The 12,436-nt window shown below is 42.6% G+C and overlaps 1 protein-coding gene across 4 annotated transcripts in view; it reads right to left on the reverse strand.

Moving 5' to 3' along the window:
• STAT4 (signal transducer and activator of transcription 4) overlaps positions 1-12,436 on the reverse strand; it is a 119,855-nt gene that overhangs the window by 20,256 nt on the left and 87,163 nt on the right. For 3 of the 4 annotated variants that reach the window (XM_084778886.1, XM_084778887.1, XM_084778884.1), the window contains 8 exons: positions 11,682-11,767; positions 9,896-10,047; positions 7,995-8,153; positions 6,884-6,976; positions 3,812-3,871; positions 3,515-3,532; positions 3,312-3,405; positions 2,287-2,331 (listed from right to left, as the gene is read on the reverse strand). In XM_084778886.1, coding sequence (XP_084635012.1) covers positions 2,287-2,331; positions 3,312-3,405; positions 3,515-3,532; positions 3,812-3,871; positions 6,884-6,976; positions 7,995-8,153; positions 9,896-10,047; positions 11,682-11,767 — 707 coding nt within the window. The remainder of the gene's footprint in view (positions 1-2,286; positions 2,332-3,311; positions 3,406-3,514; positions 3,533-3,811; positions 3,872-6,883; positions 6,977-7,994; positions 8,154-9,895; positions 10,048-11,681; positions 11,768-12,436) is intronic. The other variant, XM_084778885.1, reaches the window with a different exon arrangement.

A 12,436-nucleotide genomic window follows, 5' to 3' on the forward strand; every position in this document is an offset into this window, starting at 1 on the left:
TCGGCCCTGTGGCTTTGTGAACGCCGCCACCTCATGCAACTATTCTCTTCTCTCACTTTCTATTGGTCATTTCTACTAATTGACCACAGCCCGGGTGGCTGGCTCATTTTTCTCCACATGTTTGCTACCTCTCAACTGTTTCTTGAGCACACAAAAAACAGCATTTGAGCCTGTGGCTTGTTCTAAATGTGCCCAGGTGCCATACTAAAATTCTACCAATAGGGGGAGCTCAAAGAATATCTTAAACACACCGGCCCTACTTTAACAAACTTAGAAAAAATAAAAAGGAGACATAGTCATTGTATGGCTGTGTGATTTTGTTATCAACTGAAAAATAGGAGGATATAAATTCAAAGCAATATAAGCAGACATCACTAATGAGACAGTGCCTGCGTGTTCTATAGAGGAAGATGATTTACTTAGCGCTCTGTCTCTAAGGAAACCCCTGTACAGACTCTGATTTCACGTCGATAAAGATGACAATGTACTGCAATAGTTGAGCTATTTAGATGTATTCCCATTGGATCTGTTTTGCCTAAGAAAAGTTCAGAATAATTGTGCTTGGTTTGTTCAGACTCGTAAATAACAACATTCAGGGATGTCGAGCTGAATGAAATATCACAACTGTGTTCAAAATTCCACTGAGATGCGCGTAACCGCGCTTCTGTTTATAACCTGTTTATAAGAGTAGTTCAGCAAACTTAGAGAAACCCTCGTGGGAAAGAATTCCTCTTACTTACTTATTTCACTAGAACCCTTAAACTCAAAAGCTCCCTCCATTCATGTGGAGTGGCTGGGAGGAAACACTCGCTTGAGGCTCTGCCTTGGGCACTGACGCCTCTCAGCAGGCAGCACAGCTGGTTTTCGGTGGGGCCATGGGGCATAGAGGTTCTAAGGCATAACTTGGCTGATGAAGACTTCACAGAGGGAACATGACTGCACTTGAAGCCTTTGCAGGGTGTGGTCTAGGGTGGGTGGGATAGGCTGCCACTCGATGCTGCGTTTACAAAGTTTTCCCAAGCGATTCACACATCTCTGTCCTAAGAGCTATCTTCATAAAGCCAGGCGACTGGATCTGTCCAAACTGGACTATAGCGTGCCTTACTTCTGGGCAACTGCTTCGAGCACTCAAGTTCTCCTCAACAGTCTCTTGAGCAAGGTGTGTGAGGCGTCGCCCCACCCCTCTCAGAACATAAAAGTGCAATATAATTTTCCAAGGTGGACTCAAGCTTAGGTGTCCTGTATTCAAACTTATAGATCAAGAATGTAATGTCTAATCTAGGCCAGCTCAGAAGATGTCACTCATGGCCATATCCAGCCCAGGCCTCTGAGTGCTCAGGCTGAGCTGGGATGTGAGTGTTCAGGCTGGCACCTGTGATGTGAGTGCTCGCTCAGGCTGGCAGCTGGGATGTGAGTGCTCGGGCTGGCACCTGCGATGTGAGTGCTCAGGCTGGCAGCTGGGATGTGAGTGCTCAAGCTGGCAGCTGGGATGTGAGTGCTCAGGCTGACACCTGGGATGTGAGTGCTCAGGCTGGCAGCTGGGATGTGAGTGCTCAGGCTGGCACTGGTTTGTCCAGTTTACTTGATGAAATATGAGCCTTAGATACCAAAGTAATCGATACAACACAATAAAAGAATTATTTTCCAGGTATGATTTTTGAAAGTTACCTCATATCTGCAGTAAAGTAAGTGATTTTAAGATAGTGTACCATAACAGAGAGCTAATTAAAGAAATCGTGGAACTTTGCTAAAACATAAATATAATGACACTTTTTTTTCCTGAGACAGGATTTCTCTGTGTAGCCCTGGCTGTCCTGGAACTTGCTCTGTAGACCAACTGGCCAAATAGTCACAGAGATCTGTCTGCCATTGCCTCCCAACTGCTGGAATTAAAGGCATGCACCACCACTACCCTGCTATAATGAAACACTTTAAATGACGTTCTCCAGAAGGACTGGCCATGATGGAAAGCTTTAGCCATTTGTAGCTATGTCACTCCAAAGGTTATGAAACAATGTAAGACATATTCTTGAGGCTTGGTATTTAGACAGAATATTACACTGATATGTCCAGAAGGTTAGTGTTTCCTTTGCAGAATAGTATGGTGCATTATTTTTATTTTCACCTTTAAAAATGTCCATATTATCTGAAATAATCAGGTTTATGTTTATAACCAGGGAAATACCGATGTGATTTTATGTAAAATTAAGCAGTTTAAGAGCGTTGGGGAAATAATGTTATATTACTGTTTCCTTGAAAAATTTCCCAAGAGTTAATATTTCCTACCTCATTTCCTTTATTTCCAGCACTCGCTTTCATCTCCTTTGGTTGCTTTGTGAAAGAAAATAACAGTGTTTAGAAGGAGGATCATTATCAGGAACACACCAAGTTGGTCACATCTACTGCCGTCACCTTCACAGTCATAGCTCATGTCACCTCACTCACTGACACTTCACTGCCTAGATCCAACAGAAGTTAAAACTGGAAACCAAACTCACCACCCCCCAAATTGTCATATATTTGTTTCTGCAGATAGATGCCTTTCTGTAAACCAGATCATGTTTCAGAAAGTGTACCCCTCGGGCTGATTCAGCGGTGTCGACTATGCAGTGGGTACTGGGTAAATGTTAATAAACCAGAGAAAGGCAATAGGGCCTCTGGAAATCTAAGAACTATGAGGGGGGAGGGAGGGAGGGAGAGGAGGGAGGGGGAGGGAGAGAGGAGGGAGGGGGAGAGAGGGAAAGAGAGAGAAAGAGAGAGAGAGAGAGAGAGAGAGAGAGAGAGAGAGAGAGAGAGAGAGCGAGAAGGAGGGAGGAAGAGAGGGAGGGGGAGAGAACAGAAAGAGAACTCTAGGTCAAGAGGAAGTGGTAAACAGAAGAAGCAACAGGATGGAGCAGGGTCAGGGCTTTCTAGACAACGCCAAGGCAGACTGTACAATGCACAGCAGAGTGCTGGGACATCCCAAGAACAATCCAAACTGTTCTGTAATGAAAGTGCTTTCTGCTACACAGGTTATTGGATGCCACTTCTTTAGGGCCTCTAAAAATGAAACCAGAACTGCTCTTGCTTTTAATGCAGATCCCTGCAGCTGTTGAGAGCAACACTGGCAGCTCTGCCTTGCTGCTGTCAGGACTCACTGCCAGGGCTCTTGCTCCCTGCTCTTTCTGCTTTTTCAGGTCTCAGTAATGGTGTCTTTGTGCCTCACTATGGCGCTTAATCTCAAGTAAGAAACACAATAAAATACTGAGTTATACAGCTGCTAGCAAAGCTTTCAGGGGAAGAACACCTGTGCTGTCTCATCTGCGACTTACCAAATGTCTAAATTCCACAGAGAGGCTTCCATTGGAAGTTTCCTCCATGGACATGGCTTTGACATGAGTTCCACAAAGAACAAATCTTCTATTGCTAGAGAGAAAAATCTTTGCTTTTGAAAAGGATTTGGGTCAGCATATACTTAAGATAATAGCAAAACAAAGTAAAACAAACAAACAAAACTACAAAGTAGGCATCTTACCTTAGAGTTGAAACATTCCTGTAAAGCCAAGAAGAGTTTAAAATGAGCTGTTTATTGGGTCCTGGGAGATGTTTCTAGAGTAATTAAATGGTACCACATAGAACAGTCTAAATCTTCCTAGCACCTTCTAAAATGTAAAACCATAGAGAGCTCAGTTAAATGTTTGAACTTGAAACCAAGTATTTAAAGTAAGTGATGTGTAAAGTTAGAGAAATAAAGTATGAAGGTTCAAAATTATTGTATAAAATTATTTAAAATCTCTCATTTCCATATTTGGAGTGAAATTAGAAGACTTACTTGTCAATTGACACCTTTACCTTCACCTGATAGTTCAATTCTGGCAATTTTATTAGTAGTCTGCAAAGAGACAGGAACAAAGAGTCAAAGGTAAAGATTTAAAAGTGCTAAAAGCTTTTTCTACATTTAAAGAAATATATTTCTAGCATATACATATAAACAAAACTACATTATCTTATATTATATGTTAATGAGCTTTAAAATGTAAAAATCTCTTTAGTTTGCTGTGACTTTACTGTCACCAGTCAGTGTCACTATTGACAGACACACTTGAGGGTAAATGGTAGATGCTAATACCCTGGCCTATTCAGAAAAACAGCTGTATGCCTGGCTGAAATCTGGGTGACATATTTAAGAAAGTGTCTTTGCACCTCTATTACCATGACTTTATCTTCTCCTCATACTACAGAAACAAATACTTTGTAAATTTAGCAAAACTAAATATTTTTGAGAATTTTTATGGTGAAAATATTGAGAAAGACCAAACTTCTAAAATGAATATAGAAAATCCCAATTAAATTATATAGTAATATATTTCCATAGCAGCAAACATGCTCACAACTAAAAAAAAAAAACCTTACTACAAAGGAACAATTCCTTGAATACCTTTTTTTGATGTCAGCCCTTCTATTCTTTTGCTTTTCCCCTTCCCCATGCCCCCAAATTCTCCAAGGCATCTCATGATGTGCTTATGTCTGTGAGTTCCTCAAAGTTGCAGACACATTCATTCATTCATTCACTGATTCATTCATTCACTCACTCACTCATTCATTCATTCACTCATTCACGCATTCATTTATTCACTCATTCATTCATTCACTCATTCATTCATTCACTCACTCGCTCATTCATTCATTCACTCATTAATTCATTCACTCATTCATTCAATCATTCACTCATTCATTCATTCACTCATCCACTCATTCATTCATGTATACAGTCATGCCAAGCCTTATACATTCATTCGACACATACTGAGCTCCTCATGTGTACTGACTCCGGAATCTGAAACTCATGTAGCAAAGATTGGCTAAGAGAAAAAGGTAGAGATGGCTATGTGTAAAAAAAGAAAGAAAGAAAGGAAGAAAGAAAGGAAGAAAGAAAAGAAAAAAGAAAAAAAAGAATCCAGCTAAATAGATGAGATTTATACACTATGGAGGCAATGCACTAGAAATAAAGAAACAAAACCGTAGCTCATCAATGGCCCAAGCACAGCCACCCACACACTGAAGCAAAGGGTCCTCAAACATCTTGCATGAAGCATAAAGTTGGCACTAGCAGAGCACATGAAGTATAAGGTCAGTAGTAGATGGTGGGGATGGGGTGCGGTCTCAGGAATATGGACATATAGTTTTCTTTCCATCTTCCTCCTTACTCTGCTCCAGAAAGGATTCAGCCCATTGTAGGGCACTGATGAGTGAACCTAGAGCAGCGATTCTCAACCTGTGGGTCTCGACCCCGTGTGTGTGTGTGTGTGTGTGTGTGTGTGTGTGTATGACAGATCAGATATGACATTATGATTCATAACAGTAGCAAAGTTACAGTTACAAAGTAGCAAATAAAGAATAATTTTATTCTTTGGGGGTCACCACAGCATGAGGAAGCGTATTAAAGGGTCGCAGCTTTGGAAGGTTGAGAACGTGGAGTCTCCTGTGACACCCTCCCTTTGAGACAGGAGAGCACAATGCTACGTCAGAGAGAAACTTCCGAGGGAAACCTTGCATGATCTGGCAAGAGAGTGGGTGCAACGTTCACGGAAGAAAGATGAGGACTCCGCAGTCAAGTTGACGAGGAAGCCAGGATGCCCACCCCAGGCCAGTGATCTATGCTCCTGCGTCATTTCAAACAAGGGCAACGTGCTACCTGCTCAGGACCTCTTCCACTCAGAACGTGCTGCTAGACAAACCTTACTATCACCTCTTTTGTTTTCAACTTTCCTGTCATCTACATGGATGCCTCAAGTAAAAGTGGGGGTACCCACCCCCTCTCCACACTATTTTCTTTGCTATTGCCTCCTGGGATCCTCTGTGCAGATACTGACACGAGGGATGAACAACTTTTGAGAATAATGAAAATTCTTCTCTGTTTCTGTTCTTGCATCTTCGTGCAAAATTCATGCAAATAAATTGACTGAGAGATTTAATTAAGGGTTTTGAAATGCAGATGGAAGCGTGCCTTGCTCTTGACAACTGGGATCCAGTGCTGCTACGCAGTCAAGACCCCTGCCATAGAACCTTCAAGACCCCTGCCATAGAATCTTCAAGAACCCTGCCATAGAAGCCTCAGCTGCTCTCCCCAAGGGAACCAGCAAAGACTTCTTCACTTGTCCAGCCTTCCAGGGGTGACCTTGAGATTAGGAATGTGTGGCTTTGGGCCTGGATTTTAAGGTACAATAAAAATCATTGGAAGATGGAAACACTTTGTCTTAAGTTTACTAGGGAAGACCTAAATTTTGATTGCTCATGCTGGTACAAGAGTATCAAATATACAAGGAAAGAACAGTGAAAACCATACAAAACCTACTTGCCTTTAAATCAGGTACTCGGCAAGGATATACTGAGAACTGCAGTGTTCAGAGTTTCTGTGGAAACCCCAATAAGCCATTTATTGGATAATCGCAGGGGAAGAATGTAGCGCACATGTCCTGGCTAGTCAAAGCCTTCCACAGTCAGCCTGGCCCTGCCCATCTGTCTCTTCTAGTCTATTTCTCACTGCTCCACTTTGTTCCAGAACTTACTCACCGCCATTATTTCTGTGTGCTTACTCTCCTACCATTCTCCTCTTCTGCCTTTGCAGTCTTCTCTCTCACGTTAACCTTTTCAGCAATTAATCCCAGAGTGCCCGCTATTACGAGTGCATGCTCTCATGCTAACATCCCTCATGTCTTCATTAATATCCCACATTGTCATGCACTTGACAAGCAAGCTCTCATCAAGCTGTTTCTGCAGGGATTTGCCACAGTTAAGCACTGGGCTCCCCGCAGGTGCTCTAGGGGAACAGCTGCAGGTGGCACCTTAATTAGCAGTGGCGGCAGTGCCACAGACACAAAGCAACAGCGCGCGGTCTGCCTACCTCAGTTTTACAGTGAACTGAATGAGGGTTTTGAGTACCATCGGCCTCTGAGGGTGTGTCGGCATGCATGGCTGTCGCTCAACCACAAAAGAGCTAGATGGAAAGGAAATAGCATAGGAAAACATAAAAAATGTTGACAGGGAAACAGGATGCCTGAAGTCCAAACCTTTAACACCTAGAAGATGCTGAAACCTCCTTCCCACTCCAATGTTCCCAGCAGCTTCTCAAAACATTAGCATAAAAGAATAGAAAAGCATGCCTGAGGATCAGCCCTAATGCTTTTATTCTTTTTCTTTCTCTTTCTTCTTCTTCCTTTCTTTTTTTTTTTTAATTACTTTTTTACTTATTTTATTTTATTTTTATTCAGGGTTTCTCTGTGTAGCTTGGCTGTTTTGAAACTCGTTCTGTAGACCAGGCTGGCCTTGAACTTACAGAGACCCACCTGCTTCTGCCTCCCAACTACTGGGATTAAAGGCGTGTGCCACGGAGCCTGGCAAACAACAGTAACTCTTAATTGTCATAGCGGACTCAGTAAAGGCCCATGCACAGCCTATTAATAAGAGACTTAATTTTATGCCACTTTGGATTGACGGTTGACTTCTGGTGCATATTAGGATTTTTTTTTCCTTCAGTGAACTCACACAAAGTGCACCCCACCCTCATGCATTTTGGATGAGCACTCAGGAAGAAGTCCGTGGTGTTCTTTAAAATGCGAAAGGTGAGTGGGAGGTGAGTGACGTGGGTCAATACCTCGTGGAAAACTGAGTCAGCTGCTGGGAGAAAGGATGGTGACTAAGAAGCAGAGAGTAGAAATGTGGATCTGGAACCCTCTGGGGCTCTTATCACTGCTAAGGGGGGCAGCACCTCAGGAGACATCCCCACAGTGGATCTGGAACCCTCTGGGAGCTTTTATCACTGCTGAGGGGGCAGCACCTCAGAAGACATCCCCAAAGTGGATCTGGAACCCTCTGGGAGCTCTTATCACTGCTGAGGGGGGCAGCACCTCAGAAGACATCCCCAAAGTGGATCTGGAACCCTCTGGGGGCTCTTATCACTGCTGAGGCGGGAGTCGTCCCCACAGCTCCACGCTGAGGGGAAGTGGGTCACTTACTTCTTGAAAAGGTTGTAGATGAGGAAGGTGACTCTCTCCAACAGGTGTGCTCTTTGAGTGGGGATGGGGTCCCCTTCATAGGTCATCTTGCTAGATTGTTCCTCTAACTTCTCCAGCTGCCGTCTGAGCTGGAAGAGGCTGTCGGCCAGCAGGGTGAAGCTGTTGAACAGCAAATGATTGGGTGTTTTTTCTCCCCATTCAGTGATCAAACTAGTTTAATAGCTGATCATGTGTCATAAATAAAAATGATTAAATGATTGTTAAATTAGCTAAACAAGTCACTTAACTCCAGTTATGATTTCTGGTGATTCTTTATCTTTTTCCTAACCCTTTCCTTCCTGAATATGTACCATGTTAAATATTTCCTAATTTGTCCTTTCAACTTCCAGACATCCTTTATGAAATACTGTCAACATCTGGAAACAAATCTCTTTTAATTGGCCTTTACATCCTGTTAAGTATGCATATTAAGAATATAGCTCCCACTAAAGGTCAGAGACATACCAGCGTAAAATACAGAGCCCAAGACGTGAAGAATGTTATGCATAAAATTCGCCCCTCCCCTCCACTGCTCACATTTCCAGTTCCTGAGTGTTAGCGGAAAAGGACAACTGAGTCATTCTGGAGGAAGTTACAGTGCTACAAACGCTTGTGGAATTCTGCTCACTATGTGCTGATCTTCCCAGAGACAGGGAGGTGAGGATTATGCCAGAACAGCAAAGAGGAAGAATGACTGAAACTGATAAGGACGAGGAAGGGTCCCCAGCTAGAGGAGTAGGGCACTCACAGCTGTCCCTCCAGACACTCGGAAAGGACGGGGGGGGGGGGGGGGGGGGGGCACTGGCCGGCTGGGTTTCGAGGTAGCACCATCACCATGTGCTCCACGTTACTGCTTTTGTTGCTTGCCTTGCTCTCATAGCAGAACACACTGGGTTTAGAGGCCTGAGGAATTCGTATGTTTATATAATGAGCCCACATCTTCACTTGGCTGGAGAAGCCTGACCAAACAGACATACAAAAACCTCCATTTTTTTGAATTAACTCTTAGAAAACAACTTTGAATTTTATTTTGTAGTTGTGAAGTTAGAGACCTATCAACACGTTTATCCTTTCGTGTAAAAAGACAGTATTTACAAATAAGGGCATATTAAGTAGGGAGGCCTTGTGTTGACTGTTGGAAATTTTATGTCTCTTGTTGTGTTATAGCTTTGTATAATCTTGCTGTGTAGACCAGCGTGGCTTGAAACTTGTGTGACTGACTCCCCTGAGACTGAGGGTGTATGTCAGCAGGCCTAGCATAACTTACTTTTTAACTGGCCAACAAATGTTGTGTATATTCATTGTTTTATACATGGTGTTTTGCTATATTCATATATTGAAGTATGGCCAAATCAAAACGAGGAGCATGCACTGTCCCCCACAACCTTCTTTTTGTAAGAACACAACATTTACACAGTAATTTTCCAGTATACAAGGAATTGCAAACTCCACTCATCACGATGTGTGATAGGTTTCCTAAGCTCAGGCTTTCCAACTGAAATTTGACATCATTAACCAACTTCTTTAACAAAATGAATATGCTTGAAAACATAACTCCTCCCATAGACACATTTTAAAGAGTTATTTTTAAGATTTTGGAAGCTAATATTTATTATATCCTTAAAGACAAGGCATTGTAGGTTTTAAAAAAAAACCATTTGAGTCTTTTAAGACATCATATTTGCTTATTGAACAGTTCTTACATGTGGGAAATGCTTCCTTTTTCTTCCCAAAGGAGGGAAGCCAAGACCCCTGAGCAGTGGCGCCTTTGCACTCGGTGTGAACTGCGCTCTCGCCACCACCAGCAGCACACGGCTGCACTTCCTGTGGTTTTCACTGGAAACTAAAGTCAATCGCTTTACCAGTTCTGAAGCTGGTCCAGCCCACTGTGGAGCGGGCCACCGATGCAGGCGATCTGCTGCCGCCTCTTCCAGTCCTGCAGCTCTTCAATCAGTATGCTGTTCATTAGTATGTCCGTCTCAGTCACTATTTGGGACATCTTCCTGAGCACTTCCTAAAAGCAGACAGCAGGCGAAGAGATCCACAGAATGCCAGGTTACAATTCTGCTTACAAAACACACTGATCCGAGAGATGGAGGTTTGATTAAAATTAACTGAAAAGTTGATAGTGCCTTTTCAAACAATACAGTCGTTACAACGGTTGCCACAGCCTGACATTTTCATGTTTCTGTCTAAAGGTGTCCAATGGGAACTTCTGTGTCAATACTGAATCTTGCTGTCCTAAACGTGCATTTGAAGGCCATCTATAAAACAGCTTTTTATTTTACTTGTTTATATGTGTACAGGTGTTATGCCCGCACGTATGTCTGGATGATGTGCCTTCAGTGCCTACAGAAGCCATAGGAGGTGTTGGATCCCCTAGGAGTGGAAATTCAATAGCTTGAGGCACCATGTGGGTCCTGGGAATAGAAGCTAGGTCCTCTGGAAGATCAGCTGATGCTCTTAACCCTGGACCACTTGCTCCAGTGCCTGTTTCTACCTTTTTAGTGACTGTGATTACCCAGGTCCTTCTGTGCTTTGTCTTCAGACTTTATTTGTGCTTAGGGAGGCATAGTGAAGTATAACTTCCTAAGCATAGGGATTAGGACACAGAGGTTTCTCTGCAGGGTTTGTGAGGTTGGCAAAGCATCTAACCTTGTTAGAACTTAGTTTACACACACACACACACACACACACACACACACACACACACACAATTGAGTGGACAGGCTAAATTATTTTCAGAGAAACTTCTCTCTTTTGGTATGTGTAAAGAGTAAAACAGTTTGTCCATAAAAGCCTTACATTTTAGCTTGGACTGTTTACATGCTTGCAATCTTCTATATACCTAATTATATTTATAATTAATTTAAGGTGAAAATTAACTTATTTGGACTCATATAAGTTTATTCACCAAAAAGTGATCTTTAAAAAGTGAACTACTGATTCAACAGCCATTAGTTAAATGCCACTTGCATTTACTTTTAAAGACGGGTAGAAAATTGAAATAGTAATATTTACTGTCCTGAAAATATTTCACTGAAACAAAAATGTATCTTCTGTTGCCAACACACTATTATTTTTTGAGAAGGGGTTTCTCTGTGCAGCCTTTGCTGTCCTGGAACTCACTTTGTAGACCAGTCTGGCTTCGAACTCAGAGATCTGCCTGCCTTTGCCTCCTGAGTGCTGGGATTAAAGGCGTGTGCTACCACACCCTGGCTCCAATGAACTGTTAAGTCTGAAGGTCTCATGAATAGGACAATATTTAACTATGTCATTCTCAAGACAGAATATAGAACACTGAATTTTTTCAATAAAGTTTTAAGTCATCAAGTAATTTTTAGTTGTAAATGTGTCATGTAACCCACTTCAGAATGTTAAACACCTATGTCTGAAATGGTAAAGAATGAAGCTCAGACACAGGGTCCACCAGAAGTTAATCATCCCTACAGCCAACATGTCACACACATGAGGTCAGGAGGGCCTGAGGCTGGGGGTGGCTGCACAAGTTTACTCAGTTCCTGGAGACACCGCCATCTTTTATTGAGCATAAGTGAACTGATAAAACCTGAGCCTTGGTTATTCTCAGCAGGATGAGGTCTAGGAAAAGAAAGTCGGGCAAATGGCAACTTAAAATCCTTCACCAACCTTTCTCTTGAAGTCTAGGCTATTAAGCATTTCTTGCAGTGTCAACACTTCCTGGTTCATTAGGGTGCTATTCTTGTCACCATGGTCTGCAAAGCGAAGAAAATGAGATTCCAAATCATCTCTGGGGCAAAGATTTTATTATTCCCAAAAATCAAGTTCTACTCAGTCTACCTCCAGACAGGACCAGGGGCCTACGCTATCGGAGACGAATCGGATTTTGGTGTTGATGGTGGAAGTCCAACCCAAGAATGTTCTCGTTCTGCCAGGAAGAGTTCCAGCCAAACAGCCAGAAGAGACCACCTGTCTGTGTACAGGCAGATGCAGGAGGATGCTCATCACGTGGTGCTCATTTTTTTTTTTTTGGATAAAGGAAGGTTTTGTAATAGATTTTTCTTATGGGTCCTGCCTGCTCTAAGGATAGCCTTGCTTGTTTAATATAAGGAAAGAGGGCCTCCTTTGTGCTCATGATTAAGTCCTCTGACTCCTTCTGGTGTCTGACGGTTGTGACAGACTGTCACACAAGCCAGGCTGGCCTTCTACTGGCTGTGTAGCTGAGGGTGGTCTGGAACCCGAGGTCTCCTTCCTGCCTCTGCTTCCTAAGCCCTGGGTTACAGGTGTCAGCCACCACGCCTGGTTTTAAATTCTTTATAATGCACATGAAAGCTGAAAAATACTGAGGTAACTCAGATAACAAAGTGCTACATTCAAGACAGTTTTATTGTTTAGTATGGCTTGTTATATTGTTATTTTAAAAC

This window comes from Acomys minous, assembly GCF_964271855.1.
Source record: "Acomys minous genome assembly, chromosome: 4".
NCBI lineage: Eukaryota > Metazoa > Chordata > Mammalia > Rodentia > Muridae > Acomys > Acomys minous.